This window comes from Symsagittifera roscoffensis, chromosome 4 (genome assembly GCF_963678635.1).
Source record: "Symsagittifera roscoffensis chromosome 4, txSymRosc1.1, whole genome shotgun sequence".
Classification (NCBI taxonomy): Eukaryota; Metazoa; Xenacoelomorpha; order Acoela; family Convolutidae; genus Symsagittifera; species Symsagittifera roscoffensis.
In genome coordinates this window covers 21,872,479-21,890,465 of record NC_087065.1, presented here as the reverse complement: position 1 = coordinate 21,890,465, position 17,987 = coordinate 21,872,479, and the positions used below count along the sequence as shown (strand labels likewise).

Sequence of the window (17,987 nt, the reverse complement as noted above, 5' to 3'; positions counted from 1 at the left end):
GACGAACTTTTGAGATGTTCCAATTATTTTCGTGGAGCGAATTGGTACGCAGAAATTTTTCTCAGTCAGCTATTCTAGCTAAAAAAAATTAATATTGCAAGTTATTTCATAAAGGAAATCGGTCCGCAAAAAAATGCAAATTTGTCTGAAGCAAGATCTTCAAGCTAATAAATTTTGAAAAAACTCGAAATATTTCAGACCGAATAGGTACGCAAAAAGTTTGATTTTTATAAGCAAGCTAGGAAACTTTGATATATTTGAAGTTTTGTATGGAGCGAATCGGATGCGGAAAACTTCAAGCTTTTATAAAACAATCTACTCAAGTTTGAAAAGTTTCAAGTTGTTTTACACCAAGTCGGTTCGCGAAACTTTCAAGCTTTTCTAAGAAAGCTACGAATTTTTGCAAAATTTTATTTTTCATTCATGAAGAGAATCGGCTGGCAAAATTTTTCTATTGCAGCCATTCAAGCCATAAAGCGTTGAAACATTGCAAGATGGTTCTTACACCTTATCGTTTTGCGAAAAGTTTGGTTTTTCTATGCAAGCTATTCAAGCAGAAAAAACTTAAGAAATATTTCAAGTATTTTTCACAGAGCGAATCAGTTCGCGAAACGTTTCAGTCATTCTTGGCCATCTATTAACTGATAAAAACTTGAAATAAGTGAAATTATTTCATAAAGCAAATTAGTTCACAAAAAATTCAAGTTTTTCATTCAAGCTATTCAAGCGATTAAACATTGACACATTTTAGGTTATTTGATGAAGCGAATTGAATGGCAAACTTAATTTTTTCGATTGAAGTCATTCAACTGAGGAAACTTTGAGATACTTCAAGTTGTTTCATAGACCGAATGCTTTTGCAAAAACTTTAAATGTTCCTATACAAGCTGTTCAAGCGATGAAGTTTTCAAAAAGTTCAAGTTCTTTCATAGAGCGAATCGTTTTGCGAAAAAGAGGTTTTTTTTGCAAGCTACTCAATCAATACCTTTTTGAAATATCTCAAATTGTTTCATAGCGCTAATCGATTTTTCCAAAAATGAGTTTTCCTAAGCATGGTAGTCGCTGTTTTCAGTTGATCCTGAAAATTTTCGACTATCAAGCCTTGAAGTTGAGTCAAGTTCATCTTGTTTAAATAGTTTGGGAATTTTTTCAAAAAGAATTTAGAAAGTTCCAGCCTAAGAATGCTTAAAAAAATCTGAAGCGTCAATTCGATATTGACTGAATTGACAGAAAATTTTTTAAACGCTGAGCTCAATGATCACTCTTAACCATTGCGCCTTATGGCAGCTAAAACATGGCATAAACTTTTCTGTAATTCAGTTAATATATGGGATTAGTAAAACGTTTGCCATGTTTCGCATTCGAACCTGCAACCACGAAATTAGACATCTCACGTTCTCGCATCTGCGCCACGGTCCAGTGAAAACTAGAGAACATTAGCCACCAATGACGCAGCTCTAGATGCTCATAAATTGCCAATTCTATGCAGTAAAAAAAGCCAACAAATATGAAGAAAACTAGCGCAAAGTGCCTCGTTAAACCTCCGTACCTCTGAACCACAGAAGCTTGACTAACGGCAAACACTAGCCACAAATAAAGCAGAGATATGAAATTTCCAATGATACAGATCGTGATTATAGCAAATGTGCCATTAAATAAGAATTTTTAAATGCCAGTTAGATAGAAAAAAAGTAGAGCCATACTAACACACTACGCTTGCAAGTTTAAATATATAAGCCAAACTGAATTGGATGAGAAAATGACTGACTTGTCTGAACTCTTCAAGAGCGAAGCTGAAAACCCAAATGCAGATTAGTGACTCGTATCCGTTGATTTCTCCGAGGGGGTATTGATTGAGGACAAACACGGAGAACAGAGCCAGGAATATCAAGTAGGACCCCTGAAACAATATATTCAAGCAATTATCAAAAGTTATTTTTCAAGCTCCAAAAAAAAGAAAATTTAATAAAAAAAGACTTGTGGTTCTTTTCTACGCATTGAAGATTTGATACCCCAAAAGCATAACTAAAATCTGAGACTCAAAAGGCATAATCAAAACCAGGTAACAGCTAATCAGTTAACTTAGGATTATATGTACAAGACCTCTTTCAAGTCCAATACAATCAATCGAAGTCCAACACTTATGCAGACAGAGGTGATGAACTTACGAAATTGAGCGAGAACTTTGTGATTGGTGCATTGTAGAACTTGATAATCCTCTCCAACTTAGTCAACCTTGTTCCGGTCTTTCCTATTATCAAATTGGAGTCATCTCCGAACATCATAGTACTAGTAGCAATCTGCTTTGTACTCTGTTTCTTGGCCACGGATGGAACTGTGCTCCGGCGGCTGAGTGTCTTTCCATCTGCCCCGCCCACTCCTCTTTGTCTCTCCTCGGGACTGGTGTCGTTTGTGAAGTAGATTGAAGTCAGAATGAGAGGAGGAAAGAAGAGAGCAAAGATGAACTGAAATAAAAATAAAATTCATACTTTTGAGCATTTTAGACAGAGAAAATTTCTAGCACCATTTGTTCAAAGAAGATTCTCAAAACTTGTTATTTCGATTAAACACTCAACTTCGGACTTGGCAAAAGGCGTAGCCGGGCGGATTTTCAAGGCAGTTATTGATAAAATAAAAATAATTCAAAAAAATGATCAAAAATTCCCCTCATATGGAATTTTCGGAGGCCGTAGAACTTCGAGTGAAGAAAAAACAGACTAGCGGAATATTCAAGCACATAGGGAATTAGCCGATCTTTCCATTGGTAATACTTTTTGACACAGAGCTGCGCTTCGCAAACATTAGCCACAACAAGACAAAAAGCAGCTCTATAAAGTGACATAAGAAAGTAGAAATAAGGCTCGAATAAAAATTCCGCTAGGTGTCGGATTCAATTCTGCACCCGAGAGATTAGAAGTCTCACGTTCTAACCACTCAGCCACGGACACTTAACAATTCACAAATGCTAGCCACAAATACAGCAGAAAGGAGATGCTGTGAAACTTCCAATGTTACAGATTGTGATAATAGCAAAAATGTCACCAAATGAGCACTTTAATTTGCGGGTTAGGTTAGAAAAAAGAATGTTCGTACTAATACACTACACTTGCACGCTGGCTAGTGTAAAAAATGGTAAAGTAGTTCTCGAGAAACATTAAACTTTTTGCGAAAAGAGAAAAAAACTTCCAAAACGTCTCCATAAACCAAATCCTATACATTTTCATAATAACTGTTTTTATCAAACAGGAACCAGCCACCTATAGACCTGATATAAAGATAAACCACTAACACGCCAAAAACACGCCAGACATAATTCGAATGCAGCAAAAGATACTTCTAATGGGGGAGGGTTCTCATGCTTGAAGGACCGAATGCTTGAAAAATTTCATCCAATCAAAATTGCTAAGCGTTTCTATTGGTTAAATGCCTTTCTCACAAAATCGAAGTCAATATTAACAGAAAATGTATTAAATCAATGGAAAATAATCAAAAATATTACAAATTGCGGGTTACAACTGCAATACTATTCAGATAATCATCAAGATTAATGAGGTCAAAATCATAAGAATTTTTCAGTCTTGAAAACTCGTCTGCTTATTATCTAATCGGTCAATATTAACACTTATGGCCTGGATTTATTTTCTTAATTTAAGATTTTCGCGATTTACTTTGAGATTTTGAATACTCAATTCTGATTGGCTGAAAGTAAGCTAAAATTAATTTCAAGCATTCGGCCCTTCAAGCATGAGGGACGCCACCCTTCTAATGCAGCAAAAGAAAATCATATATATTTCTATTGGTGGTAAAGTGACGCCAAACAAATGATCACATTGGAAAGTTGGAAAAAAGTTCGTAATATGACATTACGCTGTGCATGTCTGATCAAAAAAGCACTTGACATATTTTGGAAAAATTATTATGCTAAAACTAAATTTTCAGACGCAAATTAGGTCTCAAGGTTGTCTGAAACATCGAAATTGCATGCAACTCTTTCAAATTAGAAAAATTGCTCTTTTATAATTACTTCTGACTGCCAGACCTTTTGATAAAACTAACTGTTTTCATAGAATTGTATGGTTGCATCCTGCCCATCCAGATAGAATTCAGCAGACCCTGACAACCGGTTTGAGCAATGAACCGCTTGCTGTCTGCCACCACTGCCAAATCGATACAAGTCAGCTTCCCAAAAGAGGGCTGCTCCCTGATTAGAATCTTCTGGGTCTGGTCGTCGTTGTCTTCCTGGCACTGATTCAGGATTCCGATGGCCAGTGCTTCGTATTCGCTGAAAAATCATACTAAGATTTCAAACGAATTTAGAGCAGCATGCAGCCTAAGCAACAAGGCATTAGTGCACTTTTGAACATTCCATTCTATTCCCAAAAACGCGTTATTCAACTCAGTTAAGCGGTTAGAGTCACAAATTGACCAATAGTTATGCAAAACATGGTACCAAAAGAGCATTTTTGCTGAATATTTTATTTCAAAAAATTGCCTATCCGCTGTTATATTACCTAAATCATTTCACTGCAAGACAACCAATCACAATGTAGTATTCGCTAATGAATTGGTCTTTTTTGATAACGAAAGAGTAGTTGTTTTGTTTGGTGCGATGAGGAGTACACTTACTCCGCACATGCTGTGAGTCTATCTTGTTGGTCGACGTCATTCATCAGAAGAGGGTGGGATGCCATGCGTCTAAGGATGATACTGGCAAAGAGACCGGCTGCGATCTGTTCCGTTCCTTCTTCCCAAAAGAAGCGCATCATGTCATATTTCATGAGGAGCACCGAGTACAGGAACAGTTCACGAGTCGCATTAAGAAACTCTGAAACCAGAAATTAATCTCATGCATTAACTGCATTTGAAACCAAACACCAATTGAAACGCGATTTTGATCTCACTACTAAGCTTAGAAGGATTTATCCCTTTTTTGATATTCAAGTGAAGAAGAGAACACTCAATTCGAAAGCCAAAACGCAAAAAAATACCTCAGAGCAAAAAGAACAGCCATAAAGTGACACAATTCGAAACAAAACAAGGGTAGCCGGCTATCAAAACTTTTTTAAAAAAAAAAACTATAAAACAAAATATATATTTTTTTCATATTCAGTCGTAATTCGTTCGTGGTGTGATGAGAGGATCTGAACAAAAGTCTAGCACTTAGGCATACTCGATAGTAAAAGAAACTTAGGTAATTTCGACAATACGTTTCCTAGAAAAAATTTTTACTGAGAAACAATTTAACTTTTTTGGCTTAACGTGAATTATCAGCTAATTTTTATATAAGCCTATTATAAGCATGCTCGCTCGCTTTACTTGCTCGAAATAGAACTAAGAATAAAAAATTCAAACTGAATTTTTTTGACAGAAAATTTTTTGCAAAATATTTGATGTAGTTCGAACCACGACACAAGGCTTCAAAATGATTCTGACCCATTCCAATAATAGTTTGTGGTACTTCGTTAGATCGATTGTTTGATCTCCTGCCACGGCAATGATAGTGTGCGAGGACGAGCTCTCACGTGACCTCTAGCTTCAGGTCTACCTCAAACTGACGAACTTCGGCTACGATAGTGGTACCACGTAAAAATCTAGACGCAAGCAATGACTCAAATCTCAAAAAAGCTTCGCTCAACAAAATAATTCATTCTGGAATGTGAGGAATTGATAAAAACGGAGTAACTTTAGACAGACTGGATAGCCTTTCATAGCTCCTATGCGAATAGCAGAAATCACATTCAATTTTACACAGAGGCAAAGCTTCGTTTCGCAAACACTAGGGAGAACGCGACAAAAGCAGCTTTATAAAGTGCAATAATAAAAAGTAGAAATAAGCCTCGAATTAGCAAAAAATCGGCTATGTCTGAGATTCGAACCTGCGAACTTGAAATTAAGAGTCACACCCACAAACCACTCAGCCACGGAAACTTATTTGTTGATTAAAGATAAAACATTGAACACTAACCACAAATAAAGCAGAGAGCAGATGCTATGCAACTTCCAATGCTACAGTGAAAGCTCCAACTAAGTGAAAGCAATAATAAACAATTTTATTTGCGAGTTAGGTTAGGAAAAAAAGAAGGCTCGAAATAAGACACTAAGCTGACGCTAGTGTAATACCTTGTTTTTAATTGAAAATTGTGAATAACAAATGCACCCGAAGACAAAAACCTTCCATACTTTCAAAAGGTAGCAACAATGAAATCCGTGCGCACCATATTCTGTGCTCGTTGCTTGAGGCTGAGGCAGCATTACCCAGCCGAAAAAAAAATAAACTAAAAACTAGCATGTAAACCTTAACCAAAGGCACAATATCGGTTCACGAAGAGCTGAACAGCTGGATTGCTGGTCTTTTCTATTGTCGATGAAAGAATGATCTAAAAAATGAACAATGAAACCGCAAAAAAAAACTAAGAAAAAAGTGCAAAACCGGAAAAAAAATCACTTCAATCTTAAATAATTAAACAAGGTTAGCCATTGCTGCGCCACTATCATAGTGTTCCAAACGCAGTCCTTTTAAAAAAAACAAGGGTAGCCGATTGCTGTGCAAGTAGCAGAGAATGTTCTGACCATATTCATACAAAACTACAAAAAACGTCTTCAAATTACTACTTCATAGTTTTTCAGATTATAGTTTCATGTGCCTGGTGTGATGAGAGAACTATACACACGCATTATAGGTTAAAAAAAGAAGGCATTATCAAGAACAGTCATCTCCAAAAGAAAAAAAAAGAAACAAAAAACAAAAGAAAAAACGCCAAATAAATCTCACATGTTTCCTTTTGTTAGCAAAATAATTTTTCATTTTTTAAGAAAGCTTTCATTGCCAAAAAAGCGCCAAATGAAGCTTGCAAAACTAGTTTTGATTTAGTGAAATCAAGTTTTTAGCCTAAAATACCTTCATGTCACGAACATTATTCGATCGCTTCAACCGCTCGACATTGGTCTAAAGTTCAAATATTTCAAACCAGTTTTCTCGGCAATACAACTTCAGAAAATTTTTTCAGGTTGATCGAATTACGACTGAAAGGGCTTCAACGTGAAACATTACATAGACAAGGAAACTCAAGGAAACATGAAAAAAATTGCTTGTTTTTTGAAAAAAAAACTTCAAGTAAAACATTTACGGTCTTGAAGCTCTTTGAATTTCGAGAACAATTTCGAGAACATTTTTTCTGGTAAATTCAAGTCAATTTGAGAAAAAGGCAAAGTTTTTATTGCGCTGAGAAATCTGAAAATTATAAACTACTTTCGAAACTAGAAGATGATCACGTTTTCGTGACCTTTAAGCTTTTGCAGTTCGATAGTTGAGTTTGCATTCATTTTAACAAAGGAAATGAACTGAACTTAAAATGAAATCAAAAATCAAACCACAAAAAATTAATTTGAGTGTGACCAAATTTTAAAAGACTTTTTCTGAAAAAAAAACAAAAAAATCAGCAAGACTTCTATAAGACTATTATCTACGTTCATAACTCTTAAAAAGTGCACATATACCTAAGGACATTGATAAGTATGATTGCACTTAAGTTATTAGAGCATTTTAAGGTTGTTCTTAAAAAATCATCAAGACCTAAGTAAGAGTCCGAACGACGTTCATCGACTCTTACAAAGAACTAAAACACAAACGACTACAAACTTTTCTCCATTTTCAATGATCGGAACAACAAAAAACGAGTATCTTCTTCAAAAAAGAAGTTTGTCGTTTCTCGCAGACAAGAAGGAGATGCGGGAGGTATATACTAATATTAATTTTTTTTGAAGACATTGCCCATAGCTCCCTAAAGAGCAATTGAGTTGCTTTGCTTCTATTCAACTAAGGAGTCATTTTCATCAACTCTTCGCTATAAAAGATGACAAGAATTTTCAACACTTTCGCAATGACCTATCAATCAGTCCCATCTGAGTTTCATTCATGATTCCTGATTTTGGGTTAAAAAAAAACATCCGACTTCGAAGTCCCTCCCTTTTACCCGAGAAAGAAAATCCATTTTTGACTGTTAGCTTATTGGGTAACTTACTTTCGTTTGGCTTTGCATTCGCGCCTTTCAGATCGGAATATTTCTCATCGAAGTACAATGCACTGTAATTTGCTCCAACGAAATCTCGAAGCAACTCTCCGATCATTTTCATCTGGAAATTTCCCGGAGTCGAGCCCTGAAAATAGGAACGTTCAAACTCTATCAAACATCAAGCAGAGCTCAATAAATATTCCCAAATAGGTTTGATCTAGACGGATTTTGAATTTTAGAAAGTCAGAAAATAAGTTGGCCTCTTTTAGTTCAAGAAATTCAAGTTGGTGAAACCAATCGAGTTCTTGGTCCAAAAATAACCGATGTCTTTGTAGGTAAAATAAAACTCAGATATTCAGTTAAATCTTTAAACAATTTTCTAGGATTTATATTGCGTGAATTGAAGAGTTTTAATCTGAGTTCCGCCTATCATGACCAATGAGCTCTAAAAACAGAATTATGCTTCACATTTCTGTCATGAAAATAAGCTTTGACAGATACAGATCTCTAGGTAAATATCGTCATCCAATATTTAGGCTCAGTTTTCTCTTTAATTAAAAAAAAAACAAGTACTGATTTAGTAACTAGGAAACTGGTTTAACTTCAATTTTCATTAGAAATAATGAAGATAATGTTTGAACGCACAGCGACAAAGTGCCTTACGTGTTTTGTCTATAAATAAATTGATCAATAGACATGATTAAAAAATGTTCCATATAAATGCTCAGAATATTCCAAACAACGGTCTTCTCCAGTAAATTGTCACAGATGCAGAGAGGAGCCTGGAATTATTTGTGATATACACAATGGTTGATAAGCAATATAATTACTTTATTTATCGAGACAGATACCCGTTGAGTGAAGGACGTTGACTAAAAAAAATTTGAACTTCAGATTATGGATTAAAGAGCAATAAAGAGGAGCAAAATTAGAAGTTTATGAAATTTTCGTTTCCTTAACAGTCATTTTCAATCTATGGTTAGAAACATAGCCAAAAAAAGTTTAAAAAAAAGAGTCAACGAATGCAAAGAGACAGAACAAAAAAACTGACTGATATATTTTTCGAAAAATTCAACTCTCGAATTTCAGAAAAAAAACATATATATACATTTGAACTTCCAGATTTTTGTAAATTTATAATTGTCGCTTCCTAGCGAGTGTTAGGTAATGTTTTTACTCCGCTGGAAAATCTACAAATTCAATTCAACATTCGAAACCGAAAATCGATCACGTTTTTTTGCGCCATTTTTACGTCTGTATTTGGATAGCGCAATTTGACAGACTTTTAGCAGATCATTTTGAATTGAACTCAAAAAGTCCGTATAGACCAAAATGCATTCATGAATGCATTAAAAAAATTTGAATGCAGTTCAGTATTAACTAGAGCATTTTACGACTACTTCTGGAAAAACGAAAAAAAAAAATCTCATTCTATAGAAGAGTATGAACTACGATCAGCGCCCTCAACGTGGACTGAACCTATCCTAAAACATTGCTTGAAAATTTCCAGATCACGCCCTACACAATTGTGCCACTGAATAAATTGGACTGTATTAAACTAAAGGCAGTCGCACTGCTTTTGCATGTAATACATTGGAAAATACAAAACGCTCTCCTCGTCTCAATTGATGAATTAAAAATGCATCAACTGTGTTAAATGATCAAAAATTCAATGTCATTGCATTCATTGTATAGGCTATTATCTAGCCAATTCAGCTTCCTGCTTTAAAGAGGCCACCAAAAATAGCACTTATAATTGCGACTTAGGTTGGGAAAAAAATGTAGCCTTGCAATATCATACTTGGTTTTCCTTTTAGCGAGGCCAGTAATCAAAACACGAAAAATATAGTAATAAAAAATTCTTTGACTCATTTAAGAGCAATTTGAGAACCATCAGATAAAAAAAATCGACTGGGAAATTTTTTACGTGCACAGCAAGCTATCCTCCCCTCTCCTTTCTGCTAGTAATAATTACAGAGACGAAGCTTCGCAAACTCTAGCAAAAACGCGACAAAAAACAGCTTTAAAAAGCACAATAAGAGAAAAGTATAAATATGCCTCGGATTAGCAAAAAAAATCTGCAACGTCTGAGATTCGCACCCACGAACTTGAGATTAACAGTCACACACACACACACACACACACACACACACACACACACACACACACACACACACACACACACACACACACACACACACACACACACACTATCCACTAAGCCAAGGAAGCTTATCAGTTATAGAACATAGAGAATTAAACACTAGCCACAAATAAAGCAGTGAACAGATGCTATGCAATGTCCAATCACTGAAATTTCCAAATTATTAAACACTTTAATTTACAAATTAGGTTAGAAAAAATGAATGTTCTTAATAACACACTAAGCCGGCGCTAATGTAAAAATCTGAAGTATTGATAATTTAGCGGAATCACTTGTTAAAATTGTCCTCATAATCAGCTGAATAAGAAAAATTGATTTTTAATGTATAAAGACAGGCACTTATCGTTTGTAGGATATTGCCTACAATATTATAAAAATTGGTCAAAAAATCATTGATAAAAAGGCCGGAAAATTAGAAGTCTGTGACTTCTACCTTTCCCCTGAAGTTTTCTCTATTCGATGGTTTGGAATAACCACGCGAATTACAACTAAAGAAATTAGTTTTTCTTATAGTTTTAAAGCCACCTGAAAATTAATGTCATTGATACTCAAATAAGCTGTACTTTTTACAAACACGTAATTCTTTTAAACAATGCAATTTATTTGATCGATCAGCTGTACAGACGAAAAAACGGTATCCATTTCAGTATCAATTAACGAGCTCTTTATAAACAAAAAAATTAAGTTAAACGAAAAAGAATAATCTCCCTCCGTCTATCCACTCATCGAACTCCAGAATAAGAAAACTTTTTATTTTAGGGAACTTATATTGGGTTGCAAACAAAAATCCAAGAAACATAATCAACAAACAAATGGGAAAAGGTCAATGAACGAAGATAATTGAGCGATGAACTGAAATAGAAATCAGACAGAAAAAAGTTATTAACATTTTTTGAAACTTCCCAAATTCGACGAAAAACCATCAAAATGAGGCTTTGTAACTTTCCAATACATTTTATGATTGAACTTATCTATCTCATAGGGCAAGCCTAATTATCAACTCAACTAGAGAACAATGTATCAGAAGGCAATAAGCTGTACTTTTTACAAGCACGTAATTCTTTTAAACAATGCAATTTATTTGATCGATTAGCTGTACAGACGAAAAAACGGTATCCATTTCAGTATCAATTAACGAGCTCTTTATGAACAAAAAAATTAAGTTAAACGAAAAAGAATAATCTCCCTCCGTCTATCTACTCATCGAACTCCAGAATAAGAAAACGTTTTATTTTAGGGAACTTATAATATTGGGTTGCAAACAAAAATTCAAGAAACATAATCAACAAACAAATGGGAAAAGGTCAATGAACGAAGATAATTGAGCGATGAACTGAAATAGAAATCAGACAGAAAAAAGTTATTAACATTTTTTGAAACTTCCCAAATTCGACGAAAAACCATCAAAATGAGGCTTTGTAACTTTCCAATACATTTTATGATTGAACTTATCTATCTCATAGGGCAAGCCCAATTATCAACTCAACTAGAGAACAATGTATCAGAAGGCAATAAGCTGTACTTTTTACAAGCACGTAATTCTTTTAAACAATGCAATTTATTTGATCGATTAGCTGTACAGACGAAAAAACGGTATCCATTTCAGTATCAATTAACGAGCTCTTTATGAACAAAAAAATTAAGTTAAACGAAAAAGAATAATCTCCCTCCGTCTATCTACTCATCGAACTCCAGAATAAGAAAACGTTTTATTTTAGGGAACTTATAATATTGGGTTGCAAACAAAAATCCAAGAAACATAATCAACAAACAAATGGGAAAAGGTCAATGAACGAAGATAATTGAGCGATGAACTGAAATAGAAATCAGACAGAAAAAAGTTATTAACATTTTTTGAAACTTCCCAAATTCGACGAAAAACCATCATAATGAGGCTTTCTAACTTTCCAATACATTTTGTGATTGAACTTATCTATCGCCCAATTATCAACTCAACTAGAGAACAACGTATCAGAAGGCAATAACCTGTACTTTTTACAAGCACGTAATTCTTTTAAACAATGCAATTTATTTGATCGATCAGCTGTACAGGCGAAAAAACGGTATCCATTTCAGTATCAATTAACGAGCTCTTTATGAACAAAAAAATTAAGTTAAACGAAAAAGAATAATCTCCCTCCGTCTATCTACTCATCGAACTCCAGAATAAGAAAACGTTTTATTTTAGGGAACTTATAATATTGGGTTGCAAACAAAAATCCAAGAAACATAATCAACAAACAAATGGGAAAAGGTCAATGAACGAAGATAATTAAGCGATGAACTGAAAAAGAAATCAGACAGAAAAAAGTTATTGACATTTTTTGAAACTTCCCAAATTCGACGAAAAACCATCACAATGAGGCTTTCTAACTTTCCAGAACATTTTATGATTGAACTTATCTATCTCATAGGGCAAGCCCAATTATCAACTCAACTAGAGAACAATGTATCAGAAGGCAATTTTGAAAGAGCTTACTTTAATTTTTGAGCGAATTACATTGAACTTGACTTGAAAAAATCAAATTTCAATCCGCATTTAATCTAATTTTGTGAGATCAAATTTTAAGACTTTTCCCTGAAAAAAATATTAGGACCAATAAAAGTCTCTTCACAACGTTCATTGACACTGACAAAAAAACACAGAAACTGAAAACATAGTTTTAATATTAGAGCCTGAGAGTTATTTTTAAAACGGACTGAGAAGACAAATGGTTTACAAGCAAAGCGTGTACTATAATAAATCCAGTACAATTATATATATCTAGTGTCCATGTGTACACTAGATATTTATTACTAGTTACCTTACTGCTCGTTTTGTTACCTTACTGCTGCCAATCGGTTACGGCAAACTAAATATGATACTGTAAAGTGACTAAGATCTATCGTGCCCAGAATATAATCTGAAAAAAAAACTCGAATAAGACAAAGGGCAACATATTCAAAGTCAGTGACTTTTAGCTTTTTTGCAATCAATGTCCACTAGCTGATTAGAAAAGAGCCTTTATTGGCCAATTTGATTGAATTTCAAATTTAACACAAAGGTGAAGCTGCACTTCGCAAACACTAGCTAGACACGACAAAAAAGCAGCCCTATAAAGCGAAAAAGAAAGTAGAAATAAGCCTCGAATCAGAAAAACTTTTACCATATGTCAGAATTGAACCTGCTACCTCGAGATTTGAAGTCTCAAGCTCTACCCTCTGAGCCACGGACACTTAAATATCGGCAAACACTTGCCACAAATAAAGCAGTGAACAGATGCTATGAAATTTCCAATGCTGCAGATCGTGACTATAGCAAAAGTGCCACCAAATGACCACTTTTAGTTGCGAGTTGGGCTGGAACAAAAAAGTAGAGTCATACTGATACACAACGCTCACTGACAAAAAAGGTTTCGTTCACTGCTTTATTTGAATCAGAAAATTAGACAGGCAGTTAGAAAAGAGCCAAGGAACTCTTCAGTCATGGATTAAAAAAATTATAAAAAGGGATTTTTAAAAAAAAAAACTACAACTTTCGCATTTGAACTTGAAAGCATATGGCCTTTAAACTTTTTGAAATCTAGGAACAAATCATGAGTAACGTTTTTACAGAGGCGGAGCGACAGAAAACAGAAAACAACAAAAACAGCGCTAAAATTGACTACGAAAAAGTAAAAAAAAATAAGTCTTGAATAATAAAACTTGCTGTCTAACTGCTAATAAATGCTACGCAGCAAAAATGCCACCAAATATATATACAAAAGGCAGCCACACTAACTTTCCAGGAAATAAATCGGGAAGTAATTAATTGTGTATGAATTATGCATTGGAAAATTTTGCGAAATATATTGAAATAGAAAACTTCTGAAAAGTAGTTTTCATTATTTTACCGTTGCATGAAACAGATAGCTTTTTTACGGTTCACTTGACGAATTAAAACGCATCAACTGTGATAACTTTTTACTAATCGAATATCAAAGCGCGTGCTAAAAAATTTTACAAGCATTTTTAGTATTAAGACACACGTATTAGTGCTACTGTTGGTGGCAAGTTAGCAGCAGGCTGCTTTTAAAGTTTTTTAGCACTAATACGTGTGTCTTAATACTAAAAATGCTTGTAGTTTTAAATACGCTCTGCTTGTGTAATAAAAATAACTCAAATTGAAAAAAAATGAATCAATAGGTTAAGTTGTCATTCAGCTGGGAAATCTGAAAACTGAACCCACTTTAAAACACAGATGCGAAGTTGCACTTCGCATACAGAACCAAAAATATGACCAATAACGTTACTGGGAAAAACTAACTGCGTAAAACTTTGAGTCTACAAAATTTCTTAAGTGATGCACGCCGATTATGACGCCTTAGCAGTACCAGTCAATTTGAAAAAAAAAATACCAACTAACATGCCTCAATTTATAGAGCGGACGCATTTTAATTAGTATACCAAAAAGCTCATTAAAAAAATCCGACCCTAACCATGTTCGAACCCTCTTTTTTTAGTGCGAGTCGCCTTCCCTACCTCTACGCTACAGATCCACGATACCTTGAAGCTAAAGTGCTATTTGTAATATAAAAGTCTGTGTTAATATCCTTAGCATTTGCTACATGAACACCTTAGCTTTGGCATTGAACACATTTTGTCGCAACAATATTTGCGTCGCAACAATATTTGCTACTTAGTTTGAAAAAAAAGAGAGTTCATACTACGACAAGCTTTGCTTGTTTAATTAGGAGTCAATCACGTATGACCTGAAATTTAAACTTTTGCAGTTTAAAAGTGGAGTTTGTCTTCCCTTTAACTAAAGAAATGAACTCAACTGAAAACAAATCAAGGTCAAACCGGGGATCGCATCAAATTTGAGCTGAGCGTGAATTTCAAGGTCTTTTCCTTAAAAAAAAAGTCATCAAGACCTTTGTAAGTAAGTTCACTTCGCTCTTCAACACTTGAAAATTGCCCGGCAAAAAGTATCCTCACTGCTAGTTTGTTTAGTTTTCGAAACGCTTGAATGCGGATACGTTCGCCAAATACCTGTGCAAAAAAGCACTGCTTCGCACTAGAACCTTTATTGAAAAAAAAATAAGTCGGCAACTAGGCTGAAATATTCTGTTGGTACTGGTAGAAATACTATAGAACTACTTCGTATCAAACTTTTTCAGAAACTATATTAAGAAGCAGCTAAATCAACAATTTAACTGCAAACCAGAAAGCTCAAAAATGTCAACATAAATTATTTTTTTTCCACACAATGAGGTACAAAATGAATGACTATGGTTAAAAGCAAATGAAAATTCATATCAAAAATCATGTAAAAAAATCGCGGAACCTAAGCCGACAAAAATAAGCGGACATGAAAGTCTTAAATAGTCAAAAAAAACTTGAGTTTCAACAAAAAAACAGGTCCCAACTGGAATCTAACTTCCGGGATTTTTCGTCTCAAGCATGGATGTTACCAATGCACCAAATTCACAAATTACAGACAATGGAAAATAAAAAAGATTTAATGAATGCAAGTAAACAAAAAAAATACTGACATAATTTTGTTGAAAAAACTTCAAATTTAACATTTCCAAAAAAAATCGATGGCTTTAAAGCTCTTTGAACTTCAAGAACAATTTATGATTACCACATTTTGATAAATTTAACCCAATTTGAGAAAACTGGATTAGTAGATAAAGTTTTCATTCCGCAGGTAAATCTGAAAAAATTAAACTCTACTTTTGAAACTAGAAGTCTATCACAATTTTCCTGACCTTTACACTTTTGCTTTTTGAAAGAGTGTTTGCTTTGCTTTTACCAAAGGAAAAAAAGAACTTGAAAAAAAATCATAAGTCAAACCGCGAAAAAGTAAATTCGAGCCTGAGATTAAATTCCTGAAAAAAATCATCGTGACCTATATAAGAGTCTGAACTACGTTCATCGAACCTTAAACAACTTCCAAAAAATTTTAATTAACAACTTGAAAAAACTGAATAGCAAAAAATATCGGCAGCACTTCTAGGAACTCGGATAACCTTTCAAAAACCGAAATACACTGAATATATTTTTCATTTAAATAAAAAATGCCTAAGTTTTAGGCCAATTTAGTGCTGCGAAACTAAACCGGTAAAAACGAGCGCACAAACAAAAGTCTGACAAAAATTTTTGACGCGCGGACAATTTTAACACAGGGGCGAAGTTGCACTTCGCATACACAAGCAAAAATATGACGGATAACGCTACTGGGAAAAACTGTTGAGTAAAGTTTGAGTCTACATAATTTCTTAAGTGACGCACGCCAACTATGAGTCTACATAATTGCTAAGTGACGAAAGCCAATTATGACGCATTAGCAGTACTAGTCATTTTCAAAAAACCAACTAACATGCCTCAATTTATAGAGCGGACGCATTTTAACTAGTATACGAAAAAGTTTAATAAAAACATCCGACCCTGCCCATGTTCGAACCCTCTTTTTTTAGTGCGAGTCGCCTTCCCTACCTCTACGCTACAGATCCACGATACCTTGAAGCTAAAGTGCTATTTGTAATATAAAAGTCTGTGTTAATATCCTTAGCATTGGCTACATGAACACCTTAGCTTTGGCATTGAACACATTTTGTCGCAACAATATTTGCGTCGCAACAATATTTGCTACTTAGTTTGAAAAAAAAGAGAGTTCATACTACGACAAGCTTTGCTTGTTTAATTAGGAGTCAATCACGTATGACCTGAAATTTAAATTTTTGCAGTTTAAAAGTGGAGTTTGTCTTCCCTTTAACTAAAGAAATGAACTCAACTGAAAACAAATCAAGGTCAAACCGGGGATCGCATCAAATTTGAGCTGAGCGTGAATTTCAAGGTCTTTTCCTTAAAAAAAAAGTCATCAAGACCTTTGTAAGTAAGTTCACTTCGCTCTTCAACACTTGAAAATTGCCCGGCAAAAAGTATCCTCACTGCTAGTTTGTTTAGTTTTCGAAACGCTTGAATGCGGATACGTTCGCCAAATACCTGTGCAAAAAAGCACTGCTTCGCACTAGAACCTTTATTGAAAAAAAAATAAGTCGGCAACTAGGCTGAAATATTCTGTTGGTACTGGTAGAAATACTATAGAACTACTTCGTATCAAACTTTTTCAGAAACTATATTAAGAAGCAGCTAAATCAACAATTTAACTGCAAACCAGAAAGCTCAAAAATGTCAACATAAATTATTTTTTTTCCACACAATGAGGTACAAAATGAATGACTATGGTTAAAAGCAAATGAAAATTCATATCAAAAATCATGTAAAAAAATCGCGGAACCTAAGCCGACAAAAATAAGCGGACATGAAAGTCTTAAATAGTCAAAAAAACTTGAGTTTCAACAAAAAAACAGGTCCCAACTGGAATCTAACTTCCGGGATTTTTCGTCTCAAGCATGGATGTTACCAATGCACCAAACTCACAAATTACAGACAATGGAAAATAAAAAAGATTTAATGAATGCAAGTAAACAAAAAAAATACTGACATAATTTTGTTGAAAAAACTTCAAATTTAACATTTCCAAAAAGATCGATGGCTTTAAAGCCCTTTGAACTTCAAGAACAATTTATGATTACCACATTTTGATAAAGTTAACCCAATTTGAGAAAACTGGATTAGTAGATAAAGTTTTCATTCCGCAGGTAAATCTGAAAAAATTAAACTCTACTTTTGAAACTAGAAGTCTATCACAATTTTCCTGACCTTTACACTTTTGCTTTTTGAAAGAGTGTTTGCTTTGCTTTTACCAAAGGAAAAAAAAGAACTTGAAAAAAAATCATAAGTCAAACCGCGAAAAAGTAAATTCGAGCCTGAGATTAAATTCC

General features: G+C 34.3%; 1 protein-coding gene across 6 annotated transcripts in view; it reads right to left on the bottom strand.

Moving 5' to 3' along the window:
* The window catches only part of LOC134843926 (transient receptor potential cation channel subfamily M member-like 2), a 67,336-nt gene that overhangs the window by 29,969 nt on the left and 19,380 nt on the right, over positions 1-17,987 (bottom strand). For all 6 annotated transcript variants that reach the window (XM_063860277.1, XM_063860275.1, XM_063860274.1 and 3 more), the window contains 5 exons: positions 8,022-8,157; positions 4,627-4,825; positions 4,057-4,282; positions 2,169-2,465; positions 1,769-1,900 (listed from right to left, as the gene is read on the bottom strand). In XM_063860277.1, the coding sequence (XP_063716347.1) occupies positions 1,769-1,900; positions 2,169-2,465; positions 4,057-4,282; positions 4,627-4,825; positions 8,022-8,157 (990 nt within the window). The remainder of the gene's footprint in view (positions 1-1,768; positions 1,901-2,168; positions 2,466-4,056; positions 4,283-4,626; positions 4,826-8,021; positions 8,158-17,987) is intronic.